This window comes from Capronia epimyces, assembly GCF_000585565.1.
Source record: "Capronia epimyces CBS 606.96 chromosome Unknown aczIQ-supercont1.11, whole genome shotgun sequence".
NCBI lineage: Eukaryota > Fungi > Ascomycota > Eurotiomycetes > Chaetothyriales > Herpotrichiellaceae > Capronia > Capronia epimyces.
Window position 1 is genome coordinate 667,393 of NW_006912914.1, and position 14,996 is coordinate 682,388.

Below are 14,996 nucleotides of genomic sequence, written 5' to 3' on the forward strand. Positions count from 1 at the left end.
GATTCCTGCTTGCTGTGCGGCTGAGAGACGTGCAGTTGATCGTTGTTGTTGCTGTTGCGACATTGGAGTCTGAGGTGTTGGTGATGGTCTACACATCTGCATGTGAGGTTGTCCTCTGGCTTGCGCTTGTCCTCTGCCTTGTCCTGGAGCTGGAGCTGGAGCGTATGTTTGACCCTGCATTAAACTGTGAGCCGGGCGCTGGGCGTGGTTTGGCCGTTGCATTGAACCATGACTTGATGACTGAGTGTAGGTTTGGCCTTGCGTTGAAGGATGACCTTGGACCGGAGCATAGTTCTGGCTCTGGAGGGATCCCTGACTTGGAGACGGAATATAAGATTGACATTGCATGGACCCTTGGCCGAGTGGCTGTGCAGCAGTCTGAGTCTGATTCCGCATGACATAATTGCCATGAGACTGAGACTGACCGCGAGCCTGCATCTGAACTTGACCTGAGCCTTGACGTTGAACAGTTGTGTCAGCCGTCCCCTGAACTGATGGTTGACGTTGGTGGACTTGGCCACGAGGCTGGCCAGTGTTACTTCCTTCAGGCACGGACACATTGTGAGCCAGCTGCATTTGCCGGTACCAGTCTGCGCCAGCCTCGTCATCACCCGAGGGAGCCAACATGCCAGTGACCAGTGGAATAGGGAACTCGTATCCAGTCATTTGAGCCATCTTGGACGGAGGTGGCTCTGGATCTCCGTACATGCGAGTCAGCCATTTGTGGTCTGAAGGGATGTCTGCTTGGTTGAAGTGCGAGGTCAATTCAGCCAGGTTATATTGGGGGACAACGCTATAGATCCGACGATTCTGATTCTGCGACGCAGCAATTTTGACGACGATATTTTCCGAGCTGAGGGTCGTGGTACGAGCTCGTTTGGCCGGGGGAAGGGTTGGAGAGGTCGGGTCACCATTCCTCAAACTCTTCGGGCCAGTCGTAGCCGTGACTGAATGAGCTGGCGATCGGTGCTGACCAGCTGTGGAAGGACAAGCAGGGGACGAAAAGGAAGATACCTTACCATTCAACGGTATTGCCCTATTGCTATTGGGTCTTGCTCTTGGTGCAGGCTGACATGATGCCCGGCGGCCGACAGCGACAGGGGTGGGAGACACCTCCACTCCGTTCATCAGGCGAGTGCAAGGGTTTCTGGCCGTGGTTGGGGGAGTCTCGAACAGGTCAATTGGAGTTTGGACGTCTCGCTGAAGTCTCGATGGAGCAGACGCGGGATGAAAGGGGCTGCCCAATGTCTTGACGCTTGAAGGGTGAGTAGCTGAGGCTGAGGCTTGCACAGACGGTGACGACGGCGGGATGCCAGATATGTGAGCACTAGGGCCGGCCTTGCTCCGTCTTGGTTGCTTTGTAGGCGTTGCTCCATCTCTTGTAGCTGTCTCAAGTTGAGAGTCGATGGTCTCCAACTGGAATGGCAGGTTGACAGCATTGTTGAGGGTCTCAAATGCGGCGGTCTGACTTGGACGTTGGAAGATATTGTTGGTGGGATTGGGTATTGGCACCGAACCACTTGGAGGAGAGGAGTTCACATTGTCTGGAATGGAGGAGGAAGAGAAATTCGAGTCAATCGTACCGGGGGCCGAGGAAGCATCTGAGTCGACGACAGCGTTGGAGGAGGAGTTCGAGTCTTGCCCATCATTGCCGTTCGCAGCGACTTGGTCATTGATCTGGCCGGTAGGATTGCTGTCGCCAAAGTCACCGCTGAGATCACTGTCTAGATCGCCGTTTAGGGTTGGATCCTCAGCCATGGCAGCTGTGATCAATCTGATGAATTCTTCTGCGTCTGCATCTGTGAAAGCATTGTCCGGTTGGGGGCGAGCAGGAGCAGGAGCAGGAGATTCAAACGACGACATGCTCTCGACAGGATTGACATGGTTGAGCTGGCTGCCACATCCGTGAGATGAAGTAGATGTGGATGTGGATTGGAACGGGTCGTCAATGCCCCTGCCGACGACACTCCGCATTGCTGTCGAGTTCGTTTTCGCAGTCCATCCGTCGCCGTGGTGGATTGCTCCCTGCAGAGCGCCAGAAGCTTGTTCTGTTCCTGTAGCGGCGGTACTCGGGGTGGTGGGCGAAGGGTCGAACGAGTAGCAGAACTCATTCATTTCCGAATGAGGTCGCTTCCTTCCCGTGGGCGTCTCCATCTTGCCAACGACGACAACGAGGTCAATCTTCGACAATGAGACTGAAGCAAGATCAGCTGGAGAGTGAGAGCGGTGCTCTTCTCCAACCCAATCGTAGAGGACAAGCAGCGTCTGTAAGAGATTGACAGAAAGAGGATTCTGAATTGGGAGTGAGAATTTTGGTGCAGTGAGCGGACTGATGACTGCTCAATTGAGTGCCATGCCCCGAACAGGTACTTCACTCTTGCAAGCGTTTGTTTTCTGCTGTGTTGACATTAGGCATTTCACCCTTGAAGTTCTGCCGGACCCTCGTGATACCAGCGAATCCAAGGTGAAATCAGTTGAGGGCCAATCAATCGGGAGATGGCCCAGTCGAGTGTTTGACGGCAGTGAATGCTCTGCAAGCCTGCAAGCCAGCCTCCCATTTTCAGAAGTCAGACCGCCATCGCCAATCAGCCGGTTCGCCCAATATCAAGCACGTAGTCGTTTGGCTCAAGAGTAGTCACTCATGGACCAGAGCAGCCGCCGATATTTGTCCATACAAGTCAGAGGCAACGGAGCATCGGTTGGCCGTCGTTCTTCATCCTCGTGCTGTCAAAAGATGTGTATCGAGTGCCCGCTGAGTACTGCCAACTGTGAACTGCGAACAGTCCTTGGGTGGGAGTCTTCCTGACTCCTGGTCTTGCAATCGGCCGACTTCTATTATGATACTCCAGCCACTCCACCAGCAAATCCATATCACGCCGTACTGGAAACAGTGTTGACATCACACCGGAACCGGGACATTTGTCCAAAGGAATCTGTTATGCTCTCGACTCCAAGCGAGCGTTCTTCTACGCCGATGTGCTCCGTCCAGCATCAGAACGATTCTGTTGGCGAGGAGCGCCATGTTGATAACACAGCCGCATAGTTGCTCAACCATCCAGCAACGTTATCATATCAGGAAAACCAGGCCGACCCGAGGTGGAAGAGCTGGCCAGAGAGACGTTTCACCTACTGGCGGAATTGGAAATTCGTTCGCAAGATATGTTTCACCCAGTCGTCGAAGTAAGCCAGGATGCCGAGTCTTTGAGGCTTGACCCGCCAGACACTTTTGCTGCGCCATACTCATCAATAGAAGGGCATCTCTGCATCCAAGACCATGGCCAGCAGCGGGTTGCGGGTTGCAGGTGCTGCAGAGGTCTTATGGCAACGAAGTCGTGCCCGGCCGCATACCTGCCCGACTGGCCCTGACCCACGAGACTGGCCATCATATCTTCACTCCTGCGGGAGGAGATGCGCCGTCTCTACAATCTTGTAAGGTGTAAGGCGAGTAAGGAAGTTGAGATAAAGGACGAGGACAAGGGCGTGTCACGTGAGAAAACCGATATCACGTGACCGTACCTCTTTCTCCTCCACAGACACAGCACAACTTGGTTGTGATTACTGACTTGAAGACGGCAAAGACCTGAGGTACCGGAAACGAGCGAATGGGGAAAATAAAGAGTGAGAATGGTGATTTATACCAACAGCCCCGTTTTAGGGGCGTACTGAGACCAGCTTCGCCAGCTGAGGGAGGTATAATATATCGCTAATAACCCCAATTTTTAGACAAAAGCCTCCGTAGTCATTCATACCGGCGCCAATCCAATCCTTGGACGGCGCGGATCAGTTTAATATGCACAGAGCCCGCCGCCGGCGTCTTCCATATTCCATGCCCCAGCAAGCCCAACGATTTGAGGTTCGTCCGAGTCCAATTCGGCGGCGGTAAGTCTGCTCTCGAAAGCAATTTCGGCATCAGCCTCCGTGCGACGACCTCCCATCAGGAGTTTCCGTGCCCAGTCGTCAATAGCGGGTTCTCCGGTCTCATCCCGGGCCTGCTTTAAGAAAGGTATCAAAGCAGTCCCTCCGGTGCCACGCATCTTTTTCTTTGGGGCCCGGTCGCCATCTTGAGGTCGACCGTATTGGATCGAGGCGATCCCAGTCCCTCTGGTATGGACCGGGTCGGAACTGCTCCCGCGCCGAGTCCGACTCAAGCTGCGGGACTCCCTGCTCTTGACGATAATGTATCTCGACACCATCTGAATGTGTTTATCTCGTAAAGACCTCAGCATGGCCAGACACGCATCGTAGGCGATAGTTAATGGTCGATTGGACTTGTTGAAGTCCACGAAATCTCGGATGTTGGCAACGGACTCGACAGCTTGCAGAAACCTTCGATGAGGCCCAGGCATGTACTGTCTCATCTCATGGATGAAATTGTGTCTGGGTTTAGGTGCTGCTCCAGGTTCGGCCTCCGACTCAGATGACTCGTCTATCTTGGATCCTGTCGGTCGGTGTTCGATGCCCAGGACAATATCAAAGAATTGAATTAGACTGCTCTGTGCGTTGGAGCCGCCACCATACCGTCGCCACGTGGAACGGCTGCTGCCATCGTCGTAAAACACGCCGTGTGGCAACCCTGCATCTTCCATGTTTTTACTACCGGCGAGAAACGGTCGGATCCTATGGTAGAATACGTGAGGATCACAGTTTTCGTACATCCTGACCAGCGTCGTAGCCAGATCATCTAGCGTTTGCGCGAATGATTGTAAACATGTGGTGACTGTCTCGGCATCCTGGTTTCGTGCGGCTTGGATCGCTTTCAACATAATGGGTATACATGGTCCTCCTTTTGCCTCCATGGCGACACTGATCAAATAAAACCATTGTTCGTCCAGCGAGCCGGTAAAGGTGGACAGAATGGAAAGGTTTTCGAGCACGAGACCCTGGGCTTGGAAGAGCGGTTTGAAGTTCCATAAGCAGAGTCCAGCATATGTTGCGACTGGGGGGAGGTCAAGGTGCTCGCAGACTTGTAGGAGGGGGTATGTGATTGATGGAGGTAGTCTCTGTTCAAATGATTAGTCATGCATTTGCGCGGTCCGCTCGGATGATATTTACTTCTGATGGCTTCTCCCCGCCCCAGATGTAGCCATGCGCCATGAAGGTCAGCACAGTGTACGCTCGTTGCCACTCGGCTTCGGTTTCCAGGTGGACAGCGGGGAGGACTGGTAGCCTGTCGATAACAGTTCGGAGTCGCTTGGACAACAAGAGTGACTGGAAGTTGTTCATTATACGCTCCCAGCGATCATAGACTTGATGTGGGAGACATTGTAGAGGGTTCTCCGAAGGCAGGAATCCTCTGTCCGGAGACACTCCGTAGTCTGTGGGCCGTGGTATAGGAGGAAGCATGATGGGCGAGAGAGGTGGAAGAGTGTAGGGAACGTCGGAAGTGTGGTGACTGTCTCAACGTGTCAGGCCGAGCATTGGAGCAGGCTGGCGCACAGAGTACTGGGGGGTTTAAGGGAAGCGATGATCGGAGCCCGCTGGAGACAGAGCTGGGCGACAAGGAAATGGCCCGCTGGGCAAAAAGCGCAGGGAGGTATCGAAGATATAGGACGGAAAGAAAGGAAATTGGTCAGCAGGAGAGGAGAGGCGCAGGAAGCAGGTAGACAAGGTATGTAGGAGTCAAGATGGTGTGTGGAGGAAAAAGTAATCTAGCTGTTCGGATCCAGAATGGAGTCATGAAATCCTCGGCCAACTGGACCGGCAGCGGGTCTGGCCGGGCGCATGCGAGCACGCGATGGACAGTAGCTGATGCTGGGCATTTTGGAGGAGTTGTCGTCTGATGGATGAATGTTGGAAGATAATAGCAGCAGTTAGCACAGCCGTCGACGATGATACAGACCCGAGGTCAGGTATATAGGTAGGTTAGGTGGTAGGTTAGGTGGTAGGTAGCATTCTTTATCGATATGACAGTGATGCAGGCAGATTTCCGCCACGAGCTGCCCATACGGGGACATTAGGCCTGAAATACAGGCACCTGACCCTGGACATACAGTACGTTAATAATACGACGTATTATCGACTCCGCTCTATTCCGCAGTTGCCGGTGGCGGCGCAGCCTGGCAACCCCGCACCAGCCGAGGTAATATAATGTAATAACATACCCGAGTACGGACTGCGGAGTACCTAGTACTCGTACGGAGTACGGAGTAGTAGGTACAGCACAATAATGCCCCTTGTCTGATGACTGCTTCGTCCCTGCCGACATCGGTGCACGCCCCGACTATTATTGATCTACCGTGCCTGGTACAGAGTTCTTTGCATAAGAAAGGAAATAGAATAACAGAGATTTATGTCAGGCTCTCACGTAGAAAGTATCCGTACACACCCTACCCAGGTGCTACCTGTCACACATATGGCCCATTCAATGCCCCCACATACAAACAATGCTTCTTCCTCTCCACGAACTCCTTGAGCTCTTCAGAAATATCCAGGTGAGTCTTTTTCAAGTTCCAAAACACTGCCGGCACTTCCATATCGGCTTGCTCGTCCACCTCCATGATCGCTGCCCGGAGCACAATATCCAACCGGCGGGCAACCTCCCATCGACGCCCATTCATGTTGATTCCATGCATCAGCGAGTCAAACATCGGCTCCCGCGGGCGCCTCAGCCCCCGGTACATAATGAGCTTGAATCGAGCAGCTACGAACAGCATGCTCGGCATCACAGGCGAGCTCAGCTCACAGTCCGCGTCACTGATGCTCTGAACGAGAAGCACAAGGTCCTCACAGGCTTGAAGACACCGCTGCATGGGAACCTCCTGGAGTCCATTGCCATCAAATTCAACCAGTGGCATGTACATGATGATGGCTCCTGCATGGGCCACCAAGCTGGTCTGCATGAGATAAGGGTCAAAGTCGATCAGCCCATCCGCCAGCAAGGTATAGCTTGAACTGGGCTGTGACCGGACGTAGCTCATCAGGTTGTGATAGATCTCGTCACATGTCTCAAGCGCCTCGCTTCTGGAATGGTCGTACCTCCCTCGGTCGTGATCATGGACGAACATATGTAGAGGTTGCAAGCCAATCGCCGCCAAATGGACGTGGCTACGAAAACTGTCCTTGAGATCGGGTGTACTGACGTACGCCACACTTGAAAGATGGTCCACCAGTGCTGCTGATACGTCTCGCCAAGTGATACCGAGCGACGTCGTCGCATCCAGAGCGAGTGTGGCCCATGTCAGAGGGATGGCGAGCTCATCGGCAGCATTGCTTACTATGGCCGGAGGGCCAATCTGAGCCGGATGCTGGATTTCCATCTGCTTCAACAGTTTACGGAAGAGGCCAATGCTCTCGCACATCCGACGGCAAACAGATAATAAGCTGAACGTGCTCGGTATGTTGTCTGCGCCATAGTCGAGGATTGCTATGACCAAGAGCGCTTGGAGAGAACTCAAGCTTGCCTTCGAGAGCGCTTCATTGAACACCTGAGCCCGAAGATAGTCTGACAGTCGAAGTCTTCCATGATAACCCAGAAAAATGGCTTGACTCGAATGTTTGATTTGAAGCGCCAAAACTGCTTTGAGCACCAGATCATCGATATGCGTCAGCGGCAAAGGTAGGCTTTCCAGGGCGCTTTGGATTTGATTTCGGGTCAGGATGGGTACCCAGGGCTGAGATTCTTTGAACCACATATCGGCCAGGGTGGAGATATATGCGTGTGGCAGAGTCATCAGGTCTGCCACAGCAGCCTCTGATTCTGGATTTACACGTCTGCGAGTGGTGTGTTGACCGCCTAAGCTCCTAGGACTTCCAAAGATCGAGTTCTGGGCGGATGAAGGGATGATATGTAGCGGTGTCTGGGCTGGTATCGCTGGTGGCGTTGCAATCGGGGCCGCTGGGGTCTGAGGCACGAAAGGCAAGGGATTCTGACGCTGATCCTTGAGATGGTTGACCTCTTGCTCAAGGGTTTCTGCCTGTTGTCAGCAGGGATCTTGTACGCCTGCTCCAGAGGCAGAGGCATCATCACCTAAGCGACTCTCCAGATGAGACACATAGCCGGCTCGAAGACCGCGCTTTTTCGGCTGTGCCACATATTGACAACCAACCTTGGCTTTGACGCAGAAACCGCATCGTGGGAGGACTCGATCACACTTGGTTTTCCGCTGTCGGCAAAGGTAACATCTTGGTAATAGTTAATGGAGGTTCAGTCACAGACCCGACCTTGATCTCGTTAAGCATCCATGGGACACCACTTACACTGTAGAGCTTCTCTGATCGGATGTGGTGCTTCCGCTTCCGGGCGAGTCACTGTTCATCTTTGTGCCCGCACTTGTGTATTGACGTGGAGCAGCAAAGAACACATTCGAGGGCAATATGTTTGGTCATGGTCATGGTTCTAGAAGTGTCGGCGAGACTTTTGCCCGCGGAGCCTTAGCCCCGCAGAATAGGGCTGATCTGACATCTAGCGCACCTCTGCACTTCAAAAGACAGAACCGTCCAACTGCCAGAATCCTTCATCTGCCTCACGTCAGACCCTCTATCACTTTTAGTCAGACAGGAAAGCGGCGCAACTTGGCCCGATCCAAATGTCTTCGAGACCGCAGTCCAATCCCTGCATGGTGACACGAATACAAGAACAACGTCCAAAGTTTGCCGCCATCAACTTTGTGTTGCACTAGAATAAGAATAATCACGCTGGTATAAATTGCATCGAATTCGTGAAGAGAACGCTTTCCATCCTGCCTGATTCGACCTCAAGAGCCTCTCTACTGCTGAAGACGTCCGTCCCGTCTTCCGTCTGTTTCGCCCCTTCACTGACATTCCAATGTCGCTATCTGTAAGCAACGGGTGGCAACACCAGAACACCACGCTGATAGACCCAAGAATCCATCTGTGTTTCTGTACGGCCCCGGCAGTGCAAAGATCGAAGACAGACCGGAGCCCAAAGTCACCGATCCCACGGACGCAATAGTGCGGATCAAGTTCGTGGGCGTTTGCGGGAGTGATGTGAGATGGCGTTCTCTTCTACTGTGACACAGAAGGCGGGTGAAGTGACTAACTATTGTTCCCAAGGTGCATTTCTGGAACCACGGAGGTGTCAATGGCAACTTCGTCTCAGAGTCGCAACCTCTGGTGATGGGGCACGAGGCTTCGGGCACCATCCACGCGGTGGGATCTGCCGTGAGCCACCTCAAACCAGGAGACAACGTTGCTATTGAACCAGGTCAGCCATGCCGGTCATGTACACGGTGCAAGGAAGGGTTGTACAACCTCTGTCCCGACATGAGATTCGCGGCTTGCCCCCCGGACACTCCAGGATGTCTGACAAAATACTTCAAGATACCAGCTGATTTCTGCTACAAACTGCCACCGGGTGTGAGCTTGCAGGAAGGGGTGCTGGCAGAGCCTCTCGCTGTTGCTGCCCACGCCGTGCGCATGATTGGGGTCCAACCCGGTCAGAGTGTGGTCATCTTCGGTTCAGGCACTATCGGCCTTGTATGTGGTGCGGTCGCGCGAATGTTTGGGGCGAAGAAAATCGTGGCTGTGGATTTGTTAGATAGGAAACTCGAATTCGCAAGAAGTTTCAACCAAGCGAGCACGTTCAAGCCCGACTCGAATGCGGCGCCCGAGGAAAACGCGGCGCGGCTGATTCACGAGAATGGCCTTGGGTTGGGCGCAGACGCCGTGATCGAGGCAACGGGAGCAGAGAGTTCAATTGCGACAGCGATATATGTTCTTCGACCTGGTGGTTCATGCGTGCAGACCGGTCTCGGCAAGCCTGTGGTCAACTTCCCCATCCTCACGATGAGCGAGAAAGAATTGCATATGCACGGAGCCTTCCGCTACAATTCTGCAGACTTCAAGGTGGCGATGGATGTGCTCGAGGCGGGCACCGTCCCTCTCAAGAGCCTCATATCGAACATTTTCAATTTTGAGCAAGCCACTGATGCGTGGGAAACAACGAAACAAGGTCGTGGTATCAAAAATATGATTCGAGGCTATGGATATAAAGATCCGGCCAGAATGGTCCATTTGTAGGACCAAGAATTCCATCATGTACAAATTGCCATGAGCAATTATGGCGCCGGGCATTTGTCTCGGCGGAACAGCTGGCAGTGAGAGTAGGTGAAACTTTGCAAATGATACAGACGCATACATTATACAAGCGGACCAAGTCGGAAATGACTGGATCAACTAGTGTTGACTCCATTCGATGGTGTTCAAGTCAACGCCTTCCTGAACCAGTTCCCAGAGAGGGCTCAGTTCGCGCAAGAAAGTGACCCGCTCGCGTACAGCATTCAAGACATAGTCGATTTCGCTGGTTGTGGTGAAGCGTCCAATACCGAACCGGATGCTGCTGTGAGCGCTCTCGTCGCTGTTTCCAAGAGCTCGCAGGACGTAACTTGGCTCCAGAGACGCAGAAGTGCAAGCGCTACCAGACGAAAGAGCAATATCTTTGAGCGCCATCAACAGAGATTCTCCTTCAACATAGGCGAAAGAAACATTGACACAGCCAGGATAGTGTCGAGTGGGGTCACCATTTTGAGAAGTGTGCTCCATGGAAAGCAAGCCGTTCAGGAGTCGCTGGGAGAGAGCGGTGATACGCTTGGAATCGTACTGGAAAGGTCAGGTCAGCATATTCCAAAGCACCAAGTTTTTGCAATGAGGCAAACATGACACATGCGATCACAGGCCCCGCTGTGATACTCAAGGTGATCACAAAAGCGTTGAACAGAACGCTCAGAAAGCAATGCATGGAAACAAAGGGAAGGACATCAAACTCACCTCCAATTCCTCTTTGGCTATGCGGCAAGCTTCCCCGAAACCAACCACGAGGTGGGGTGCAAGGGTGCCACTCCGAAGGCCTCTTTCTTGCCCACCTCCAGTGATGAGGGGATCGAGCCTGACACGCGGCCGTCTCCTAACATAGCAGGCACCAATGCCCTTCGGACCATAGATTTTGTGGCTTGAAATTGACATCAAATCAACGTTCCATTCGTTGACGTCGATCGGGATTTTGCCGACTGCTTGTGCGCCGTCAGTGTGGAAATAAACCTTCCTAGACCGACAGATCTGTCCGATTTCCTTGACGGGTTGGATGACCCCAATCTCATTGTTGACGGTCATGATACTGACCAAGGCAGTCTCGGGTCTGATTGCCTCCTCCAGTTGCTTGAGGTCAATCAGGCCATTGGATTGGACTGGAAGATAAGTCACATCAAAGCCCTCATCTTGCAGATGGCGACAGCTGTCCAGAACACATTTGTGCTCGGTCTGACTAGTGATGATGTGCTTCTTTTTGCCCGACCTGCCAAAGAACCTGGCCACGCCCTTGATGCTCATATTGTTGCTTTCAGTCGCGCCACTGGTAAAGATGATTTCTTTCGGGTCGGCTCCTATCAACTTTGCAATGTGTTCTCTTGCTTGCTCGACAGCCTGCTCGCTCTCCCAGCCATATGCGTGTGTGCGTGAATGAGGATTGCCGTAGAGGCCAGTCAAAAATGGGAGCATTGCGTCGAGGACTCTGGGGTCCACGGGAGTGGTGGCTTGTGCGTCGAGATAGATTGGCCGAGTACCCTGATCCATAATAGTGGCATGGTTCAGAAGACCTGCTTGAGGACTCATCATCGCATCTGCGGACACTTGGGCACCCGGTATTTTCAACTGCGATGGGAGATTGCCAGTTTCTTCAATGAATTTTTTCTGATCTGCTTTGATGGCAGACTGCACATCAGTGACCTGTGCAGCAGAAGGCTTTGATTCAGAGACATAGTTTCTGCGATTGATAAAACGTGAGGTGGCGATGGAAGGTCGTGGGTGTGATGCAGGCAGGATAGTTCCGGAAGAGAGGCGACGGGTGTAGGCCCTCGAAGCCTGCCTCAAGACTGAGGAGGCTGGACCAGACATTTGATAATGTGTCAGGCCAGCTGACTGTAGGGAGTGAGAATAGGGTCACAACAGAGGTTTGAGGAGAGCGAGGGACAGCTGGGTCAATTCGTGAGAAGTGGTGGAGAGGAATTGATATTCGTATTGATCAGCTAGTTGGAGCGGAGGCTTTGATCTGATTAGATTCGGCCGATAGGTTTCGACCGAGGGACCAGCTGCCGCTTTAACCGTCACAGCCACCGCCACCAAGACCGCTAGCCGTTGCCGCTTTAAGTCCGGGAGTGTGTGGAAGCCCAGTGGGTAGCAAGCACTCTCCGGACTCCGTCCTGCAGGCTGACCGCTGCTCAGCTACCAGTTGCCTGCTACGAGACAAGGACGTGCTGGAATAAGTACATCAGGCACCTATAGGTAGTCAGGTACATTGTACACTGTACTTGACAGTCTAGTCTGCCTGCTCGGCTCTTGCGGTGAATCGCAGTGGCAGCTCACACGAGCACGCCGAGCTTTTTCGTCCTGCGTCATCCGTCTTGGTCGGCGACACTATTGAGCTGATCCGGTCCCGTGCGCATATCGCATATCCTCTCCATATCGAACAGAACAGCCCCTCTGTTCTTTGCCCTCGACTTTCAGTCCACGCAATCTCTGGCTCTGGCTCGTACCGAAGGAAGACCACCTCGTCAGCTCCTCTCCAACCCAGAACCCGGCACCCAGATCGCCCGATCAAACCCTAGACCAGCCTATAGCCTCGAATCCGAGAATTCCGCACTTTCCACGCCCGATCATATAGAGGTATTTTCGTCGCAGGCAGCCGCCGCAGTGGAGGAAAGCGGCTATCAAGCATGAGTTTCAAAGGTGTGACCAAGAGCATCACCCGAGCGCCCCAGCAGTTCAAACAGCGCTTCAACATTGGCGAAAATACCAAAGATGCCGTCTACATTGATGCGGAAAGGCGCTTTGCCGAGCTGGAGACCGAGACCAAGAAGCTACATGAGGAGTCGAAGAAGTACTTTGACGCTATCAACGGTAAAGCTCCGATGTTCCATTCGGCCGTCTGGATGTGAAGGCTGACAGGGCAATAGGCATGCTGAATCACCAGATCGAGTTCTCCAAGGCGATCCAAGAAATCTACAAGCCTATATCGGGCCGTGTGTCGGATCCCAACTCCCTGATACCCGAGGGGAATCCAGAAGGTATCCGCGCATGCGAGGAATACGAATCAATTGTGCGCGACCTGCAGGCCACGTTACAACCGGAGTTGGAGATGATCGAGCAACGTGTGATCGCCCCAGCAGACCAATTACTCGAAGTGATTAAAGTGATTCGAAAAGTGGCCGTCAAACGCCAACACAAACAATTGGATTATGACCGTCATCGAGCCACCTTGAAAAAGCTACAAGACAAGAAAGAAAAGACGTTGAAGGACGAAAAGGCGTTGTTCAAGGCGGAGAATGATGTGGAACAGGCCACACAAGACTACGAATACTTCAACAACCTGCTCAAGGACGAACTGCCAAAGCTGTTTGCGCTCGAGGCGGAATTCATCCGGCCTCTGTTCCAGTCGTTCTACTACATGCAACTAAATCTGTTCTACACGCTGCACGAAAAGATGCAAACCATCAACATCGGCTACTTCAACCTGAATCTGGACATCGAAGAGGCGTTTGAAATGAAGCGAGGTGATGTGCAAGAGCGCGCCGAGGTTCTGGCCATCGTCCACTTCAAGAGCACAGGCGGCGTCAAGGTTCCTCGCGGGGTGTCCAAGTACGGGTTTGGCGCAAAGGCCAAAGAAACCGAAGCGAGCAAGTCGTCCTATGCGAGCAAGAGAACGAGCCACGCGGAGGACGGACACGCGAACCCGCCGCCTCCTTACTCACCTGTAGGCTCGGCAAGCAGCATGCCTGGTAGCCCAGCACTCGGTTCTGGGCTCGCAGGAAAGAGCAAACCACCACCACCCAAACCTAAGCCGAGTCGTCTGAGCGGTGTTCCCGGGGCCGAGACTGTGACTGCGCTGTACGACTACGAAGCGCAAGCCGAGGGAGACTTGAGTTTCCTGACTGGAGACGTGATTGAAATTGTGTCGAGAACCCAGAACGAGAACGAATGGTGGATAGGACGATTGAACGGGAAACAGGGCCAGTTCCCTGGTGAGTTTTTTTTTTTTTTTTTTGTTTTTGTTCTCTTTTCTTTTGAGAGCTTTTGAGAGCTTCGTTGTTGTGTTAGATTTCAAGCCCACAGAGACTGACGTTGATATGTTATCTATTGACAGGAAACTATGTGCGCCTGAATTAGATGCAAGTTTTGAGTTCTGGATTGAGAGTTGATTCAACGCAGCGCCTCTCTCGGGCCAGCATGTTTGGTGTTCGGTGCACGACATTACAGTCGGCAGTCGTTTGACCGGAGGGCAGTACTACCTACGTGGTAGTAATTGCCTAGGCATACATGGCTTGATAAAGAGATCCTTAGGCCTCTGTCTATACTCGGGTGAGGGTGAGTGTGAGGGTGTGTTGGTTCCATAATACTACTAGCTAGTACTAAGGGCCTTTGCTCCCTGTCTTTGATCCTGGTCCTGCTTCTGCTCTTCACTCTTCACTCTTCACCGGGTACGTCGACGTCGAACGGAAACTAGCTCTGCAATTCACGGTTCACGGTGCCAGCATCGCGGTCTAGACTATTTTGTGCCTGTGCCTGTGCCTGTTGCCCAGTCCACTCCACTCCAGTCCACTCCAGTCGGGTCCAGTCAGGATAGGATAGGATAGGATAGTTCAGTTCAGTCCAGCACATGCCCAGTCACGCTCATCAGGGCCTATCTAAGGTATCCATCTACGTTCACATACTATGCTGTCTTAGAGCGAGAGAAGAAGAAAGAAAAGAGAAAATCAAAAGTGAGAAGAGAGAAGAAAGAAAGAGAAGAGAGAAAGGAGAAAATCAGAACAAGTCCTGCCCTACAATCAATGCCATACCATACCATGCAATACATTTCATTTTCATTCCTTTTCATTCCTTTTCATTCCTTTTCATTCCTTTCCCGTTTATTTCGTTGAGATACCTTACTGTAGCATTACTAGGAGTAGGACTAGGAAATATAAATGTAAACGGACATATGATTGAGGACTGGTAAAATGTAGACGTAAACACATACATATATCTCCTATCCCCTATCCCCTATCCCC

At 52.6% G+C, this 14,996-nt stretch overlaps 6 protein-coding genes across 6 annotated transcripts; 2 read left to right on the forward strand and 4 right to left on the reverse strand.

Annotated features, from left to right (window-relative positions):
- Positions 1-179: 179 nt before the first annotated feature.
- A1O3_10288 (uncharacterized protein) lies at positions 180-2,154 on the reverse strand (the record flags this gene model as incomplete). Its single annotated transcript, XM_007740378.1, has 3 exons — positions 180-538; positions 612-977; positions 1,020-2,154. The coding sequence occupies 3 exons, from the start codon at positions 2,152-2,154 to the stop codon at positions 180-182; spliced, it is 1,860 nt and encodes a 619-aa protein (XP_007738568.1).
- A 1,631-nt stretch (positions 2,155-3,785) lies between these two features.
- On the reverse strand, positions 3,786-5,343 carry A1O3_10289 (indoleamine 2,3-dioxygenase; the record flags this gene model as incomplete). The annotated part of the gene is made up of 2 exons (XM_007740379.1): positions 3,786-5,000; positions 5,053-5,343. 2 exons carry the CDS (start codon positions 5,341-5,343, stop codon positions 3,786-3,788), a joined length of 1,506 nt encoding a protein of 501 aa, XP_007738569.1.
- A 1,001-nt stretch (positions 5,344-6,344) lies between these two features.
- Positions 6,345-7,631, reverse strand: A1O3_10290 (uncharacterized protein; the record flags this gene model as incomplete). Its single annotated transcript, XM_007740380.1, has 1 exon — positions 6,345-7,631. The coding sequence occupies one exon, from the start codon at positions 7,629-7,631 to the stop codon at positions 6,345-6,347; it is 1,287 nt and encodes a 428-aa protein (XP_007738570.1).
- A 1,133-nt stretch (positions 7,632-8,764) lies between these two features.
- A1O3_10291 (L-iditol 2-dehydrogenase) lies at positions 8,765-9,978 on the forward strand (the record flags this gene model as incomplete). The annotated part of the gene is made up of 3 exons (XM_007740381.1): positions 8,765-8,776; positions 8,824-8,946; positions 9,013-9,978. The coding sequence occupies 3 exons, from the start codon at positions 8,765-8,767 to the stop codon at positions 9,976-9,978; spliced, it is 1,101 nt and encodes a 366-aa protein (XP_007738571.1).
- A 156-nt stretch (positions 9,979-10,134) lies between these two features.
- Positions 10,135-11,847, reverse strand: A1O3_10292 (cysteine desulfurase, mitochondrial; the record flags this gene model as incomplete). The annotated part of the gene is made up of 2 exons (XM_007740382.1): positions 10,135-10,557; positions 10,726-11,847. The coding sequence occupies 2 exons, from the start codon at positions 11,845-11,847 to the stop codon at positions 10,135-10,137; spliced, it is 1,545 nt and encodes a 514-aa protein (XP_007738572.1).
- Positions 11,848-12,665: 818 nt separating this feature from the next.
- On the forward strand, positions 12,666-14,115 carry A1O3_10293 (uncharacterized protein; the record flags this gene model as incomplete). Its single annotated transcript, XM_007740383.1, has 3 exons — positions 12,666-12,849; positions 12,906-13,970; positions 14,093-14,115. 3 exons carry the CDS (start codon positions 12,666-12,668, stop codon positions 14,113-14,115), a joined length of 1,272 nt encoding a protein of 423 aa, XP_007738573.1.
- Between the last annotated feature and the right edge of the window lie 881 nt (positions 14,116-14,996).